Source organism: Lutzomyia longipalpis, chromosome 1 (assembly GCF_024334085.1).
Source record: "Lutzomyia longipalpis isolate SR_M1_2022 chromosome 1, ASM2433408v1".
Taxonomy (NCBI): Eukaryota; Metazoa; Arthropoda; class Insecta; order Diptera; family Psychodidae; genus Lutzomyia; species Lutzomyia longipalpis.
In genome coordinates this window covers 2304357-2323424 of record NC_074707.1, presented here as the reverse complement: position 1 = coordinate 2323424, position 19068 = coordinate 2304357, and the positions used below count along the sequence as shown (strand labels likewise).

General features: G+C 38.8%; 1 protein-coding gene across 2 annotated transcripts; it reads left to right on the top strand.

Annotated features, from left to right (window-relative positions):
• Positions 1-256: 256 nt before the first annotated feature.
• On the top strand, positions 257-18598 carry LOC129786516 (leucine-rich repeat-containing protein 20). Of its 2 annotated transcripts, XM_055821604.1 has the most exons (4): positions 11386-14546; positions 14660-14759; positions 16126-16269; positions 16681-18598. In XM_055821604.1, the coding sequence occupies exons 2-4, from the start codon at positions 14696-14698 to the stop codon at positions 17013-17015; spliced, it is 543 nt and encodes a 180-aa protein (XP_055677579.1). In that variant the 5' UTR covers positions 11386-14546; positions 14660-14695; the 3' UTR covers positions 17016-18598. The 2 variants fall into 2 exon arrangements, with proteins under 2 accessions (XP_055677578.1, XP_055677579.1); XM_055821603.1 differs by lacking the exons at positions 11386-14546; positions 14660-14759 and adding an exon at positions 257-799.
• The last annotated feature ends 470 nt before the right edge of the window (positions 18599-19068 follow it).

The following is a 19068-nucleotide window of genomic DNA, read 5'->3' as shown; positions in this document are numbered from 1 at the left end:
GAGTCTCAAGTCTTTGTTGGCTCATTTGTTGTATTTGTGGCACGCTTACACTTTGTTCTGTCGAAATTTACCTCCCACCCCCGCGAAATGATCAATCGCGTGCCACCAATTTCCACAGATACTACCTCATTCGCGATGCCGCGGAACAGCTGGTTAGGCCCCAAAGGGGGGATCACGACTGTGTGTCTGTGACTGACACAGCTATAGATGGCAAATGTGTGCGATGTGGTATAAAATCAGCTGTTTGGTGCTGTACAAAAACATTTGAAAAGCGGAAGTTGCAGTAGATACTACGTGCTGTTTTCAACACTAAGCGTGATTTTCTTTTGAAATTAAAACGAAAAAAATATTGTGAAGTGATTTTCTTTGTGTCCTAGTGCGAGGATTCGCGAATGAACAAAGGAGATTTTAGTCACAAAAAAAGCTCATAAGGATTCAAATGGATTATTGGACAAACTAAGAATTTTTTAGTATTTGCTGTTGCAACAACTAAATATATAGCAAGTGAATTTTGTTCAAGTGCTCAAGTGCAATTTTGTGTCGATTCGTGAGGCTCTGTATTGCTCAATTGCTGGAAAAATGAGACCACCATCGCAATTTGGCAACGATATAACAAATACCACGACCAATGGCAATAACGATGGAGATGGATTTGATCCCAATGGAAATGGTGGTGGACCCATTCCACCGAGTATTGCCCACCTGGGGGGTACCCTCATTTGTGCCCGTTTAGCTGGAAATGGGGTAATTCGGGTGGTCAGGAGGTGCGATGATGCCAAAGAGAATGGCACAAATCTCGGTGAGCAATCCTCATACTTACATTTGTAGAATCCTCTTCCTCAATCCACTGAGCTTTATTATTTTTTCTTTTGCGTGTACTGTACAACACGCAAGATTATTGCAAAGAGAATGTTCGCATTTAAGGCATAAATGCGTTTGACCTTAGTGGAAGACTAAGTATGGGTGTCTGGAGGTCAAACTAGGCGAGATAATTTCTTCCATTTTTGGAGACCAATTGCACCGCAACAATGCACTTAACATGCACTCTGTTCACATTTCCTGCAATCTTACTTCTCTCTTTTTGCGATTAATAAAAAAAAATTCCACAGATCCCACAATTAACCAATTTATGCTGCATCTCTGTTGCGTGTATGATAAAATCTAAAGCATTTTTTTTAATAGTTTACAATAAAATGCACCAAAACTGAGAGAGTCACCTTAAAAAAAATCCAAGCAGTAGCTAAAATATGATATACTACATAACTTTATTGTGTTTGTTACACATTTTTATATGATTTGTGGTATTTTTTTTTCTTTCGAAATGATCCAACAGTTGCATCATGTTGAAAAAAGAAAAAAAACGTAAATTCATTAGCCTCTTCTCAGTGTTCACGTGAATTAATTATCAAGAGGCGTTTTGTAATTTACTCGCTTTTTATTTTTTACTGAGCTTCATGTTCTTCGGCACAAATGCGTGTGAGATGTTTTTCCATGCTTCAATTGAGATTACTTTTCTTCTCTTTATTTATCTATATTTGTTTTCATTCACATAAGAACTAAACCCAACCTTATGTACAAGAAGAGGAAAAAAAAGATGTGTTTAAGAAAATTTTCTCCGTCTGTCCCCAAGATTGATTTGACTTCTGATTTATTTTCTGCTTGTCAAGCACACCCATTTCTTCTCTGGAGAATAGAAAGTTGGCTGATCAGTTTAATTGAGTGATCTTTTGTGTACCGCCTTGTAACGTGCATATTTTTTTTGAAAATTATCCGTAATGGGGGAATTAACGTTCAATTCAAAAATGTCTCCAAAAAGGGGAGGAGTGCTGAAAACTATGTATATGTGTGTGTGTGTATCAGCTGGTTGCCCTCTGCTCTGTCAGTGGGCCCAGCAGTCTTAATTTGATTCTCTTGGGGAAAAGACCCATTAAATTTTCTTCTCTCCCAAAAGGGATAAATTCTGTGAAGTCCTTGAGGAGTGCTCTACCACTCCTCCCGTGAAGCTAGAGGCTATCCCGAAGCCTGTGAAGAGAACGAGGATCCGTCTGTGCCGGAATTCTGCTGGTCAGGAGCTGGAAGGAAGAAATTTCCCCCTGTATTGCACCGAGGGGATTGTAAGTCCCAGAAGAACCACTAGAGGGGCTACGCCCTACCCTTGGGGATCTACGAGAGGTTCAGAAGATTGCACAGGGGGGAAAAAGAGGAAAACGAACTCTATATGGCGCCCAACCACCGCTGGAACTCACGCAAGTAGCATTTAAGAGTCTCAGGGTTGGAAAAAAAAATTAAATTATAGAGTAAAATCATTAGAAAATTTTTCTTTAAAGTTTTTCATAAAAGTTAGCCTCTACGGAGGAATAAAAATTTTTTCTGTGTCGTCCAATTTGTGAAGTTTTGTGCTTTGTCTCCTTGCGATTCTCAGAAACCGCAACCCCCAAACAATAAGCTTTTGAGTGATCATTTTGGGCTTTAGTGCAGAAATAATTTTTTTGACCATTTGGCGGGGATTTTTCTTTGAAGTTTCCCTTACGGATCCCGCTATACATAGCACAAAAGTAGTATTGGGGAGAGTTTTATAAACTTTTGATGGTCAAAAATTAAAATTGCCTTTGAGAATAAAATAATTTATTAAATTTTGCAACTGCATTTCTGCAATTTTTTTTTTTGGTCACCTTGATCAAAGTCTCGGTTTGGGGGCTCTTTGAAAGTCACCTTGGGATTTTTGAGGATCATCCGGGAGTTTTTGGGAAGCCATCCGGAGGTAGAAGAATTTTTTTTTCTTTTTCTCTGGTTTTTCTTTTTTTTTGTAACTGAGGAAATCCCCTTCCAGGATTTTAAATTTAATAATTGTTGTTAATAATATAGTAAGTTTAAGGAATATTTGAAGCAATTATTTCTGGAAGTTTTCTTGAATTGGAAATTTGGGAATATACTTGGGATTGTTTCGTTTGATTGAATAAAGAATATATTAAGAATTGAATAATTATTTTTGGGATTTTTCTTGATTTGGGATTGAGTTTGGTTCTCCCTTTGAAAGTTTTTTTTTGATCTTTCTGGGAAAATTTCTGATTTTCATTTCGATTTTGTCAATATGGTTGGGACGCGAAAGAATCCTTCTGGGAACCAGCCACCACCCAGTGCTGTTGCACAGGCACCACCAGTTTCCACGGAACAACCACCCTCCACAAGCCAACAGCCACCAACTGCTTCGGTGGCCAGCACACCACAAGAATCAAGAATTCCGCGAACCCCTCTGATGGGAAGTGGTCGTGGGATTGCAATCAATAGATGGGAGGAACGTTTCTTGCGATTGGAGCGAGAGTGCGAGGAAAATAGACACCTTGTTGAGACCTTGGGAACAACCACCGAGAGGTTCTTAAGGCAACAGGAAGAAAGAAACAGAGAGATATATGAAACCTTTCAAGGAAATAGCGACAGGATGAATCAGCAAATGAGCACTCTGGCCTCCACAATGAACACCTTGGTGGACAAGATGTCTTTACTACAGTTCCACAATGCTCCTCAAGTAACCCCCAGAGCTCGGCACGAGCAGACGCCACAACTTCCGCGACTCTCACGCGCGGGACCTTCGAGGGATTTTGCTGCGGCCTTGAATGCTGCGGCTCTGAATGCCACGACATACCATTCTTTGGAAAGTATTCCTGAAGAAGTGGGAGCCGTCGGTGGACAGGATGTGCCACAGGATTCTGGCAATCCACAGCCGGAAGCACATTCTCAGCCTAGGAGCCTTGATACATCTGTGGTGACCACTGTTGCTCCTCCAGTTGGCAACCTCACCACCTTTAAACCCATTCCATTGAAGGATTGGGGGATCACTTTCTCTGGTGATCTCAAAGGAGCGCGCGTTGGAACATTTTTGCGCGAAATGGAGAGGATGTCACGGGCACAGAAAGTGGCCGCCGATTCAGTGTTGTCAAGTGTGCATTTGTGCTTGAGTGGTGACGCGTTACGCTGGTATCGGTCCTGCGAATTATTCCCCACATGGGAGGACTTCTCACGCGCAATTAAGACTACATTCGATCGGTCTGATTGCGATTTATCAGTGCGTAGGAGATTGGAGGACAGAAAGCAACGCGATGGGGAACGTGTGGGTGTTTTCATTGCCGATATTCGTGCGTTGTTTCGTGAGTTGGATGTCCCTTTGGATGAAGCAACCCAGATTCAGATGATACGCCGGAATCTCGCCCCAAGGATTCGAGAGTCAATTTTGTTGCGGGAATTTTCATCCGTGTTGGATTTAGAAAATGCGCTCCGTGTGATCGAAAATAACATGCTCATCGCGAGTGAGGATTCTGCGCGCCAAAGACCATCGCGCATCAATGCTGTGGAAACAATGAGAACCAATGAACCTCCGCGAAGGAGTAATCCTCGGAACAACAACAGGAGGAACACAGGTCAAACCACGGAGACCAATCGAAGCCGTCCACAAACTAATTCACCCTTGTGTCTGAATTGTTACATTGGAAATCATCCTTTAGATCAATGCACACAGCCTCGCCGTGCTAGGATCTTATGCTATGGGTGTGGTGCAGCCAATGTGACGAGGAGAGAGTGTCCTGCATGTTCGGGGGAAGCATCTCCGGGACACTAGGAGGGATGGTGGACACCGGCATATCCCCAACAATCCCTCAACCGCTGCAGAAAAAACCCATGAGGAAGAGAAAACACAAGAAGAACCCCAAAGTTGTTAATAATATAGATAAAGATTTAGATATTGTCGATGAATATATTTTTGATGAATTTGAAGCATTCGCGGTGGATTTTGAAAATTATTCTGAAGAGGATGAAGAGTTGGACCGCGTATTGCAGAGAATTCCTTTATTTGAGGTCGTTGAGGACGCTAATGGAGTTGATTTGTCATCTTCTGGTGAGGAAGCACTCAATTCATCTGTCTCTGTCACAACTCTGGATGTGATTAAATCAGCTGGAGAATGTGCATTGATAGACTTTGCTGCGGATGCAATTGAGTGCACGGATTTAATTGATTTTGGTGAACCCCTTCCGATTTTTCACCCAAGGATTGCTCAGGATTTCAGCTGTAATGTTGTCACAATTTGTGAGGTAGACGACAGGCCGTTAGGCACTCCTGATGAGGATGATCGTCGACCTTACGCCGCGGTGAGAATTTTTGATCGCGATGTGATTGGACTGCTGGATAGTGGAGCAACTCACACGTGTTTGGGAAAAGGATCGGAGGAATTATTGAAGGGAAGTCGTTTAATATCTCGTGCAGCATCAAGGTTAATTTTTATTCGAACTGCAGACGGCAGCATGCATGAGTGCACCGAACTCGTCGATGTTCCAATCACCTTCGATGGCAGGACACACCTTTTACCTGTCCTCATTGTCCCCGATTTGCATTCGCCATTGATACTGGGAGTAGATTTTTGGATGAAGTTTGACTTGAGGATAATCAAGCCAAATCCACGGAGGTGTGATGCTTTAAGTCGACATCCCGTGATTCTCAGCAGCGAGGAACGCGCCGGATTGGATAAAGTTATCCCTCAATTTCCCATCACCACGGAGGATAATTTTGGACGTACTCATCTGATCACCCACAAAATTGATACCCTCGACAACGCACCTGTGCATCAACGGTGTTATCCGGTTCCAACCCACCTGATGAAGGCTGTGGATGTGGAATTGGATCGTCTTTTGAAACGTGGCGTGATTAGGGAATGCGAGCCCACTCCGTGGTTGAACCCGGTAACAATTCGCGACAAGAAGGATGGGCGTATTCGATTTTGTTTGGATGCGCGAGGATTAAATAACGTCACCGTGAGGGACACATTCCCCTTGCCCCATATTGAGGCGATTTTGTCCCAGCTGTCTGGCACACAGTACTTATCCAGCATTGATCTCTCAGAGGCATTTTTCCAGATCCCTTTGGATCCCCAGGATCAACAGAAGACAGCCTTTGCGTTACCTGGAAGGAAGTTATACTGTTTTCAGCGAACTCCTTTTGGGTTAGTCAATTCTCCCATGACTATGGCAAGGTTGATGTCACTGGTGTTGGGGCATGATCTGGAGCCCTTTGTGTATTATTACCTGGATGATGTGCTTGTCGTGACACCTGATTTTGAGACCCATGTGCGGATGTTGGGAGAAGTTGCAAAGCGGCTCAAGGCCGCAAATCTCACGATCAATTTGGCGAAGTCAAAGTTCTGCGTCCCCGAATTGAGCTTTTTGGGATTAACAATTTCTTCAGAGGGAATCTCTACCAACACAGAGAAGATTGATGCCATCATTCAACTCACCCCTCCGCGCACGGTGAAGGGACTTCGCCAGGTAATTGGAATGATGTCCTGGTATCGCAAATTCATCCCTAATTTTTCAACCACCATTCTGCCCCTCACCAATCTTCTCAAGGGAAAACCCAAATCAATTGAGTGGTCGCCTGAGGCTGACCGTGCCTTTGAGGATCTCAAGCGTGCCCTGATTTCCGCGCCTATACTGGCCACCGCCGATTATTCCAAACCCTTCCGAGTGAAGACAGATAGTAGCGACTTCGGATGTGGAGGCGTTCTCGTGCAGGGGGAGGATGATAAGGAGCGGGTAATTGCCTATATGTCGAGGAAGTTCACGGCCGCCGAGAAAAATTACACCACCACGGAGCAGGAGCTTCTGGGTGTGCTGTACAGCATTGAAAAATTCCGCCAGTACCTTGTGGGAGCCCGGTTTGTGGTAGAAACAGACCACTCAGCACTACAGTGGCTGTTAAGGCAGAAGGAGGCTCGTGGCCGTCTTGCTCGTTGGATTTTGAGGTTGCAAGAGTTTGATTTTGAGGTGAGACATCGGCCAGGAAGGGAAAACATAGTTCCTGATGCTCTGTCAAGATGCTTCGATGTCAGCTCCGTCGCCCAAGTTCAAGACAAGTGGTACAGTTCTCTCTTTGAGAAGGCCACACAGACTCCTGAGAAGCTTCCCGAGTACAAGGTGGATGATGGAAGGCTGTATAAGCTCTGCAGGGTGCTCAACGATGTGGGTGTGGTGGAACATCGGTGGAAGTTGGTGGTTCCCAAAGAGGATCGCGTTGATGTGATGCGGAAGTACCACGATGAGCCAAGAGCTGGACATTTTGGTTATTTCAAAACCTTAAACCGTATTTCCACCCTTTATTATTGGCCAAAAATGAGGAAGGAGGTCAGCAAATATATAAAGGACTGCCAGATTTGCAAAGCCTCAAAAGCCCCAAATGTAGCTTTAGCTCCCCCTATGGGAAAATTTGTGGAGGCAACGAGGCCCTGGCAGACCATTTCCTTAGATTACATTGGTCCTTTAGTTAAAACCTCCAAAGGCTTTACTGATATTTTAGTAGTGGTGGATAGGTTTTCGAAATTTGTCCTGGCTTTTCCTTTAAGGAATGCCAAAGCTCCGCAGCTCGTCGAGGTGCTTGAGAATCGTGTGTTTTGTGTTTTCGGCATTCCTCAAATCATTCTTTCAGATAATGGAGTACAATTTGAATCCAAATTATTCAAATCCTTCCTCCAAGGATATGGCATCCAGCATTGGAAAACGCCACTTTACCACCCCCAGTCCAATCCAACTGAGCGTGCTAATCGTACCTTGATTACCTCAATGCGGGCCTACATTAAGAAACACCATAAGGAGTGGGGGGATCATATTTATCTGGTTCAGTGTGCGATGAATTCAGCCATTCATGAGGGTACTAAAATGTCACCCTACTTTGTAAATTTTGGAATGGAAATGATCACGGATTCAGATCAGTATTCTATTGTTAATATACGACCTCCTCTGGGTTTGAAGGAGAGATTAAAGCAGCTAGAAGATGCCAGAGGGAATGTGGGTCCCCGATTGCGCCAGGCGCACCAATCTAATGCTAAGAATTATGATCTCCGTAAAAGGGTTCATTCTTTTAATGTGGGAGATATAGTGTGGCGCCGAAATTTTGGGCAATCTGATCAAGCTAAAGGCATCCAACATAAATTTCTTCTCTGGGTCAAGGCTAGAGTAATCTCAAAACAAGGAGATACCTATGAGTTAGAGGACGTGGATTCGGGTAGAATTGCAAGATACCACAAAAAGGATATTAAGCCTAATTAAAACATAATTCACGAAATAATATAAAATCCCCTCAGGGATTTAATTCTCATTATTATTTTGGTTGATTAACTTTCTTAATTGCAATTAGGTGTGTCTCAATTTTCTTATTTCTTTAGTAACAAAGTTTGAGTATGAAAGAATATCTTTCAGCGATTTTGCATCGCACAAAAGGGATCTGAGAATGATCAGAGCTTGTGTAACGCCCTTTTGCATACATCACAAGGAGTTAAGGAGATTAAAGCAAATTCCGATGGAATTAGGTTCTTACTGCCTTTTCTAACTCCCTCCTTATTTATTTTTCCACTTTTCTTATCCGAAGGAAGGTAACGGAGTGCCAATTAACAAATTACTATTGATGGATCCTCAGTAGTTATAAAATGAGGGAAGATTTAGCATGAGCACCTTTGGGGTCGCTCCCTAAAAGTTGTTGTTCTGCCTTGGAGCGTCCTTGGCGAGAATCGCGTCTTAAAATTTGTGGGAGTCATATCCTGCCTTTTGACAAGAGCTCTTTCGAATGGCATTCGGTTGATTCACAAGCTAAGATGTTTGTTCCTTGAATTTTTTCCTTACTCTATGCACAATCCATATAATTCCTTCCCTTCAAACCCTTATAAAATTACATGCGGTCGCTAAGTACCATGTTTAAAGTTTTTACGCACGAGATTTTTCCCTCTCATGCTAAAAAATTTAATTTCTAAATTTCTTTTTGTTAAATTCACTATAAGAAGACGGCGAACAAGAATAAGGTTCATGTTTCTTTATAAAGCTTCGTGTTGTGAGAACCGAATGCTAAAATGTGAATGAAGGGTTGATTCTCTAGTGTTGGTTGTTGATTGGCTAGCGAGTAGCCAGGGATAGGATTTCATCCACCTTTATGGGTTTGCCCTGCAATTCTCAAAAATCATGAGATTGCCACCTGAGATCAATTTTCTTCCCAAACTATTATTATCCCTGAATCTTTCCATTTCCATAAAACCTAATAATCCCTTTCTACTACTTTTCTCTTGATCACGTCAGGGGAAAAATATTGTTTTGTTTCCTTAAAGAGGAGAAATATGGGTTAAAATGGAAGTTAAGTTTCTTAAGATTGATCATTTTGTTTTGTAGAACTTCTCGATGAAAAAAAAAATATTATCCCTTGATTTCTTTGCAATTAATAGACTTTAAATTTTATATTTTCTTCGAAAATAGAGAAGATGTTGCCTCGAGGTGTTAGAAGGATCGATCTGGATACAAGTGATTTGTAGGGAGTTCAGGAGTGAGTCCTGCGACTTTACTGAAGAGAAGTGCGTGAGGCACTTCAAAGAAACGCGTGAGGCAGATAAAAAAAATGCGTGAGGCACTTCATAAAAAATGCGTGAGGCACTTCAAAGAAATGCGTGAGGCAAATAAAACCCAAGGCGAGAGGCAAGGCGAATTCTTCGACAATTACTCCGAAATTAAATTGTTTTTTTTAAGTAAACTGATTTCTTAGTTAGTCATGCGGGCTTCCACCGTAACTTTATATAGCATTCTGCCACATTCTTTGCAAACATCTTCGTATTTTTACTGCTCATAATGTAGGCTACACATTTACTAGCCAGAGCAGGTGGCTAGCAATTACATAATCGAAGAAGGATTTTGCTACTCTACAATAATTAAATTTTAAGCAAATCCATGATAGTTTCTTCGCTACAAACATTAAAATTGATATGCTAGACCACCACAATTGAATCTCGTGAAGAGAATATAACATCTTCGAATTGGGTACTCTGTGTGAGACAGAAATCAACATGAAAATCGTTAAGAGAATGCATTTAGAAAATTATGAAGCCATTGACAAAACTAATGCTGCGTCGAGTAATATCGCCCTATAGTAAATTGAATTCAGTAAGCTCCTAAGATTGATTAAATACCTTCTATGTATAATCGAGGTGTGAAAGGCATCAGAACAACCGTGAGGGTTGAGTCTAGCAAAGAATTTCTCGGGATCAGAGAATGTTCAAGGGGGGATAAACCTAAATCACGAATATTGAAAATTTTGTTTTTTCTATTTTTTTTCTCTGACGCATCATAACGCCCACACTAAACCTTCCCGTTACCTCAAGAATTTTCTCTAGCAGAAATTATGCTAATAAGCGTGAGGCTTAACGAAAAAGGGCGCATACGCGTGAGGCTATGCTGATAAAGGTGATTGCGTGTAGCAAGGACGGCGTGAGGTCGGAGCGAGCACTTTCATTTTCCCTTTGTGCGTAGCAAGGACGACGTGAGGTCGGAGCGAGCACTTTAATCATCCCTATGCGTGTATCAAGGAGGACGTGAAGTCTGAGTGAGCGCATAGAGCCCAACAGAAGAATCAATCACCAGAATACCTTTTATATTTTCACATTTTCTGATTTCTGAATTTTCCCTTTGAACCGGTTGTATGTTACACTCGCCGAAGAATATCAATTATGAAACAACGGAGCTACCGCATTCCTTGAAAAATTGCTTTTCTCCATGCACCAAAATTTCCCTTTTAATTTTCCCCGTTTCACCTGAGGAGAAATTCATTGATCAATTGAAATGCATCGATGCCATCAGCGCAGATCAACCTTTAAATTTTTGATACCTTCGGTGAGACACACTAATCTGCAAGGGATTAATTTACGAATTCTGAAGGGTATAAATTGAGAAAACGTTCCTGGAAATGTCCTTTCCATTGGAGTTTGTATTTGAATACTCCAGGTGATCAAGTTCTTATATTTTTGTTTTGAGCCTTTGGCCTTCGCACATTGAATCTGTGTTAGGGTAATTCCTTTTTATTTGTACTCCTTATTTATTTATATGCATGGTATTGATAAGTTAAGATAAATTTAGTTGAATAAGGCCTTGTAATTTTAAGATTAGTTTAATTTTCTTTTACAAATGAGGTATTGGTATTATATTCAAGTTTCTTTTTACACGCTCTTCCTTGTTTAATGGACTTAAGGGCCCTGCACGTTCATCCCCTTTTCTTTTTTTTTAATCTTTTTTGTTTTCTTTTCACAACGTACGGGTGATGTAACGTGCATATTTTTTTTGAAAATTATCCGTAATGGGGGAATTAACGTTCAATTCAAAAATGTCTCCAAAAAGGGGAGGAGTGCTGAAAACTATGTATATGTGTGTGTGTGTATCAGCTGGTTGCCCTCTGCTCTGTCAGTGGGCCCAGCAGTCTTAATTTGATTCTCTTGGGGAAAAGACCCATTAAATTTTCTTCTCTCCCAAAAGGGATAAATTCTGTGAAGTCCTTGAGGAGTGCTCTACCACTCCTCCCGTGAAGCTAGAGGCTATCCCGAAGCCTGTGAAGAGAACGAGGATCCGTCTGTGCCGGAATTCTGCTGGTCAGGAGCTGGAAGGAAGAAATTTCCCCCTGTATTGCACCGAGGGGATTGTAAGTCCCAGAAGAACCACTAGAGGGGCTACGCCCTACCCTTGGGGATCTACGAGAGGTTCAGAAGATTGCACAGGAGGGCTACGTCCAGCCCTAAAGAGGCTACCGCATATTAGGGCTACGTTCTGGCCCCAAGAAGCCACCGACAGCACCAGAGGGCCACACCCTACCTCGAGAAGCCACAGAAAGCAGAAGACGTCGTAGAAGAGAAGGAAGCGACACAAGATTTCTCCCAAGAAGAAGAAGACAAATTTGTACATTGAGAGGAGAATAAACAGCCCCGTGTGGGGAAAAAGAGGAAAACGAACTCTATAGCCTCCCCCCGGTGTTCCCTTTTGTAGTACTATGTACCTATACACCGAGTTTCACCTTGTGTGGCGCTCCGTCCCAATGTCTTGTACACCATGCTATGTGTAATTATTATTTATTGCCACTCATTGTTTTGCTTCTATATATTTTTTTTTATATATAGATGTAATCTCACCAAATCACATCCAATCTAACAAAATTTCACTTATATATTTTTCTTCCTCCTGTAAATCACATTTTGCACACAAATGCGAAATCTTCGTGTATGCGGTTTTGTAGGAAAAACATCAATTTTCCAAGTTCAAAAGTCTGTGAAATTTTAATCTTTATTTTCTTATTTAAGTACAAGATGAAAGGTTGATTATGGAAGCAATTACAATAGAGATTTATCTTGATACAGTGTAGAGGAGCCTGGGGTAGAGTTAGATATGCAATGAATTCACAGGAAAAAGCTCAAAATTAAGTTTTCATAAAAGTTCAATTTCAGAAAAATTCAACAGGGTCGCATTTTTTTACAATTCCTCTTTAATTATTCAATTTTATTATGAAAAAAAATTCTTTAAAAATTATAATTTTGCTCTAAATATTTAACTTAATACCTCAAGAGCGCGAGAAAGGCCTCAGTGAGGTTAATTTAGTCACAAAGAACTTTGTTTTTTATACTCGCACTTACATTTATACCCCAAAAAGTCTTTGACCGTTTTGTTTGTTGTCTAAATAGCATCTTGATATCTCATAAAATAAAAATTTTATTTTATTATTTATGATTCACGAGAAATAATGTATCAGTTGTAAATTTCTTTTGTCGGACAATGCCACTTGAGCTTTTGCAAAAATGGTTATTTTCCGCTGCCTGCGTTATTTTGAAATCACCTCCCAGTTAATTGCTAAATCAGAATTTATTATTTTCTACGGAAATCATCGAATACCTTTCCAAATCATAAATTTTACTCGAAAAAAAATAAACAGAAAATGCGTCTAATCTAAAAGAATTCACGTGAATGAAATCCAAACAGCTGAAGCAATATATATTGATCACCCCGCGGAGCACACCCTATCGAGGGCACAGAGACAAAACATTATTAGTGATAAAATGCAGAGAGACACGCGATAAGGTAATGAATCATTTTATTGCGGTGTGGTGAGGTGTTTGATTAGAAGAAATAGCAAACAGCGCTATAAAGGAGAAATTGATGCGCAACTGTCTACATAATCTTTGTTCTCAGTGTTTTCGTTTTGGGATTTTAAACAGAGAGAAATAAATATAGCGTGAATGTTTTTCTCCACTCAAGGAAAATTTCACAATCTTTTTTTTTCCTTTATGCGTAGCTCTCATCATATGAAATTGTACGCATTTTTCGCGGTTCATTCGCATCTTTTTGAACCAATTTGAGACAAAAGAGCGCGGCATGTTCCAAAGGGGAACACAGCAAAATCCATTTTTAACTCACCGACGCTCTAATGGAATAAATTGGAAACAAAGAGAATGAACTGATGGGGTTTTCCGTGGAAAAGTCTCACTCACAAAGTGATGAAAATTTTCCTGATGCGATCAAGCTATTTTTGTGTTTTGCGACAGAGTGTACGATGAAATAATTAAACTACTTTCTGCCCATGACGTCCATTTTCTTTCTCTTTACAAAAAGAAGCCAAAAAATAGTTCATTTTCACACTGACTAACACGCAGTGCAAAAGGGAAGAAAGAGATCTGCGTGAAGAAGAAAATTTTCATGCTTAATTTACATTTCACCGAAATTGAAGAATGAGAAGTGGATCCAACAAAAAAATCAACAACACTCAACTGGAGTGAAAGAAAATGAAAAAGAAGTTTTACTTTCAATTTCAAACATAGCGTAATGTGGAAAAAAATGTTACGCCATAGACGATTAGGAGAAATTATAGTTATTTTGGCGGTTTATATTAAAACATAATATCAGAGCGTAAACAAAATATGAAAAAAGAGGGCACTTTGAAGAGCAACGTGAGAGGAAAATTTCTCGTATTTTTTCCCGCTCAACACCAGCAAACATCATGCCGGAAATAAAAATTTCTTTCAGCTTGATTGAAATGATGATTCAGAGGAGCATAAAGCACCTTCGGGCTCCTTTTTTTCTGCACCTCTGCGTGAATCTCATTAAAATGTGTGCAACACTGGAAGTTCATGTTTGATTGAAAAATAGAATTAATTAATGCTGGTTATGATTAAAAAAAAAAAAAGAAAAACAAAGCAAATCGCATAAATTGTGGTATTTTCCGCAATATTTCTCCGAATCTTTCCTGAGGCCGCAATTACAAGATCCACAGAAAGAAAGAAAAAGAGATCATTAAAAGCACGTGCTTTTGGGTTTTCTTTTGTTGGGTCTTTTGCGCGCCGAATCGTCCGACTTTGCACGATATTGCGTCGCAATGCCCAACACATTTAAACCCAAAACGAAGAAAAAAATCCGTGGGTTTTATTAATAAGTCTGACATTTTGCGACGTGGTGTATTTTAGACGCGCCGTGGCCTTTATTTCCCATCCCAAATGGACGTCCTCTTTTCTTTCTCTTTGCAAAATGCGAAAATTCATCCAATTTGTGTGTTTTTCCTGTGACGTGTGACAAGAAAAATATAAATCTTTTTTCACTTTGGTAGTGCGGTGGAAATTTGCAATTAAGACATCTGCAAAGTGAGAGCGGTGTTTGAGAACTTTTTGCGGAAGTGATTTCACGCTCATCGATAAAATTATTTTTACAAAAATTTTAATAAGTAGATAATTGTGAGTTTAATTAGTGGAGAGCTCGCGATCTGTTGGATAGTTTGCATTTTTCCTTTTATACTCGCATCTTTTTTCTTCTTTTTCATTTTTCATCTCAATGCAACCATTGGAAGTGAGAGTTTCCTCTCGGCAAGATCTTGGCATGAACCATGGCATCTCAAGTCACGAAAGTCATTCACAGATGCGACGAAGCTCAAGAGACACAGAAATTAGGTGAAAAAACTTTTCTGCGGGAAACCATTTTCTTTGCAATGACAACCACGAACTTATCTCACTTCATTTCGTACTATCTCGGTTTGAGAATTAAATTTGGGGTAAATTTATTTGAAAATTGTATGAGGTTCTGTAAGAAGTTTGACCTACATAATTTCTTATTTATGCTAACTCAGCGATTATCTAGAGCTCTGAGGAAGTTTCTTTTGATTTTCTACCAACTTTCTATATCAAAGTTTATTTTTCTTTTCGATAAGATTACTTTGAATAGAAACTAATAAAATAAGAAAAAAATCTAATTGTCCCTGATTAAAGCATTTACATATAGGCCGGAAGCTCAAGCAAAAAAAGCTCACGAAAAGCTTTCAATCTATATCAACAATATTTGCGCCCAAAAATAATTAGAAATAACAATTATTAACACAACAATTACAAATTACTTTAAAAGTTAACACCATAAAGTGAATTTTTAATCATAAATACAGGTAGTATCAGTATATGATTAGCTCACAATCACACACCGACTAATAGGTTCGCTTCATTAAGAGAGAAGAAAAAAAACTCCTGAAATTAATTTACTCGAAGCGGATAAATTAATAAAAGAAAAATGAATGGGAATCAGTGGAGTGACCTCTAATCAATTTCCCATGAACTCGTGCGTATTAAAGTAAACAAATCTCACTTTATTCCACCAATTAAACTTCTTTTTTTCTTGTCTGCATTTCGTGCTCTCCCGGCAAAATGATAAGGAAAGCCAAAGCGAAATGTAGGAAGTGCGAGAAAGTAGATTCCTCACGCGACCAAAATAAATCGCGCTCGACGGTTTCACACGATTTATGCTTCTACATACATTTTTTCGTGCCATCCACATGATGTAATTTTGTTGTTTGCAATGGAGAACACTTGTACTGAATTTGTGCGTGAGGTATTACACACCATCTCTTCGCGCCATCTTTCATATTACTTTTACTCCATGATTACCACTGCAAAGTCTAACCATATACCGCGAGAGAATTTATTGCGAAATTCTCCATCTCTCCGTGCATCTTTTGGGCAAATTACGCAAATTCTCACCTCACACTATCATCTTCCGCATCGATTCGGCGGGAATTAAACTTTTCACGCAGCCCAATTATGTAAATTATTCCACAAAACTTTTGATTTATTTTCCCCTTCCCCTCTTGGGGGCATGGTGTGGTAAAATTCCCGCAAGCAAAACTTCTAATTAATCTGCCAAAGTGGCCAAAATTGATGCATTAATTCTTTCCCAAAACTTTAGATTGGCTTTGAAAATTCAAAGACATTTCATTATTTTAATGATTTTAAAACATAATAAATTAATTACCTGGTTTTGCCTTAATTGCAGATTTGTCCGAATGCCAGCTAATGCAGGTCCCAGACGCAGTTTACCATCTAATGAGAAACACCGAACTCAAAACTTGTGATCTTAGTTGTAACGTCATTAAGAAAATTCCACCGAAATTCGCTGTGAAGTTCAGTTTAATAACAGGTGAGTTTCCCTTTGATTTAAATGGTTTTTTAAAGGTCTTTTTTATTGCTTTTTTGGGAGGTTTTTGATCTTTCTAGAGGCCTCAAGATGTGTCTTTTAATTATAAGAAAACGTGATCTTTGTTAGAGCTTTCAGTTTTAATTATATTTTCTTCAGTACCTACGTGGTTAAATCCCGAAAGCTTCGGTAAAGATTTTACGCCTCCGGAAGGAGCAAAAAGCTCCTAAAATACATTTAAACATCTCCAATTATCAAAATAGAGGATTTCTCGCTTTTTCTTTTTATTTCAAAATTTACAAAAGCTCATGAAAGCTCCAGAGAGAATAAATTATTTTTCAGAGGAAGAATTTTATAAAAATTTGTAGCAAAAATTGCAAAAATGTAATACTTACCAAACTTCTATTTCAACAGATTTGAACTTGTCCCACAATCAAATGTCGAAACTTCCGGATGAGCTGGCAGACCTGGCCCTGGAGCGACTAGATATTTCTCACAATTCATTCACGACGCTACCGCAAGTTGTGTTCAAGATGCCGAAACTGAGGCAATTGTATGCCAACAATAACTCCATCATCGAAGTGGAGTCGGACGAGAAGACCATCAAGTCCGAATCCCTGGAATTGGTGGATCTACGGAATAACCCCCTGACACCGCAGTGCTATGATCGTCTTCGGGGTGCAAAGCTGCATTTCCACCTGGAGCTTTCGGAACGAGTACAGGAAGACTGGGAAGATCTCACAATATGATTCCCCCCGAGAATCATGCTGAATCCACATGGCTGGAGCAGCCTGAGATCATTCACTTTAATCTCTTAGCTGTATTCTCTCTTTTTTATACCGCACTCTATGTGTATTTTTTTCATGTACTTAAGCCCAATTTACTATGATGTTAGTTTGTATACCAAAAACAAAACAAAGATATCTCTCCTGGAGCCACGGAGGAGTCCGTCCTCTCCGAAATCTAGTCTGATTAGTCCAAGGAAATGTGACTCTGTTGCGTGTCTTGTAGATTCAATTATATATTATATAAAATAAGAAGATATTTTATATGCAAATGTTGTCGAAAAGTGCGAAGAATTGATTGCGTGAAACTTTTTATCAGACGCTAATGTATGTAGTTTATAAAGAAAAATATATAATACCAATGTATGTATCCCCCTCTTCCCCAATTTAATCGTATCTGATAAGAGAGAAAAAAATGTGATTTTTCACAATGTCTTTTCAATTAAAATTTTGTGTATATTTCTTAAATTCACGTAACATTGTTTGATGTCTCCTTTTCTTTGTTTGTGAAGAAAGCAAAAAAAGATAGCTGATAAGAGGACAAAGTCTCTGATTTCATTGCAAATCATTTATGGATTCTTCTTCTCCATTATTATGCAAAACTCTCTATTTTATGACAAAAATTTTATGTGTCATGTCTTGGATTTATATGGAAGAAGAAAGTGCTCAGATGGAAAGAAAGTAAAGAAAGTAAAAAAGAACATGACGAAGCGATGAAATTGAATCTTAGACTTGATATAATAACATTAAATATACTCACAGTAAATCTTATCTTATTATACACTTAAACGTAGCTGTTGCATAACATTTTTTTGTCTATGTCCTAATCATGATGAAAATGATAGGAAAAAAAGAAAGAAAAATTGTAAATAAAATTTATAGTTAATTATTAACGAAAATTTAATGAAAAAAAATGGAAACCACACGTATGTAGTTTGTAACTAAAAGAAAGAGTGAAAAAAATGTGTTAAAAAATTTTAAAAGATGATAAAAGTTAATTTTTCTTTGATGAACAAAATATAAAAATTATTTTTAGAAAAATTTTGTAAAAAATTATTTCTTTCTGAAACCAGTAAAAGTGATTCATTTTCCAAATACTCAACAAAATGCTCCTGTTTTGAATAAAAAGAAATCGTTCATCCGCACAATATATTGAAGATTTGTGAGGAAAAACTTAAATTTTGATTTCTTTTCACAAATTTCTAAGATTTTTGAATTATTTCAGAAGTTTTTTTCTCTCAAACTAAAGTAAACAAAATTCAAAATTTTTTAATCTTTATGTTGTGCGGGTATTAGGTGTACAATATTAATGGAATTTTACAGGAATAAAATTTCCTACTACACAGAAAAAAAAGATTAAATGACTTTGTTTTTAAAAAATACAAAAACGTATCAAAAAATGCAATTAAATAGAATTTTGTAGGAAAATCTTCTGAAAGAAATTAATTCTTGAATTAAATACAAAAGAAGAGAAACCCCCACAAAAAATGTAATAAAAACGATAAATAAATGTTTTTTTGCAATGTGTGCAAAAAAAGGAAAAGAAATTAAATTGAAAATGATTAATAATTACATAATTGTTTCTAATTTTGTGTTTTAACACTCTCTTTGGTATTTAATTGAAAACCCTTTCTTCACTCATTAGTGTAACTTACAGCATTATGACATTCAATTTGCCTAACTGTGTTTTTCTCTGTCTTTAAATATATATTACTCATATAGAAATTATATACCGTAAGATGGGATGTTTTGGGAGACGCGGGGTGTTTTGGGATTTATTTTTAAGGCTAATTTGTAAAAGAAAAATTGATTGGATTTTAAGGGCAACCTTAGCTAAAATTTTCCGGGGAGTCCGAAAATGGCCACCATTTTCACCTCCCTCCAGCCCCATCCGCTAAAAATTCCATTTTTTAAGAAAATGCTGAAGAAGAAAAAAAGAGAAACGAATTTGCTTAAAAAACGATATTTTTGGCGGGTGGGGATGAAAGGAGGTGAAAATGGTGGCCATTTTCGGACT

Excerpts from the sequence above, each read along its gene's own strand:
- LOC129786516 (XM_055821603.1), top strand. The coding sequence starts at position 580 with ATGAGACCACCATCGCAATTTGGCAACGATATAACAAATACCACGACC. Across the intron at positions 800-16,125 it reads AGAGAATGGCACAAATCTCG|ATTTGTCCGAATGCCAGCTA; the intron begins GTGAGCAATCCT and ends CCTTAATTGCAG. Across the intron at positions 16,270-16,680 it reads GAAGTTCAGTTTAATAACAG|ATTTGAACTTGTCCCACAAT; the intron begins GTGAGTTTCCCT and ends CTATTTCAACAG.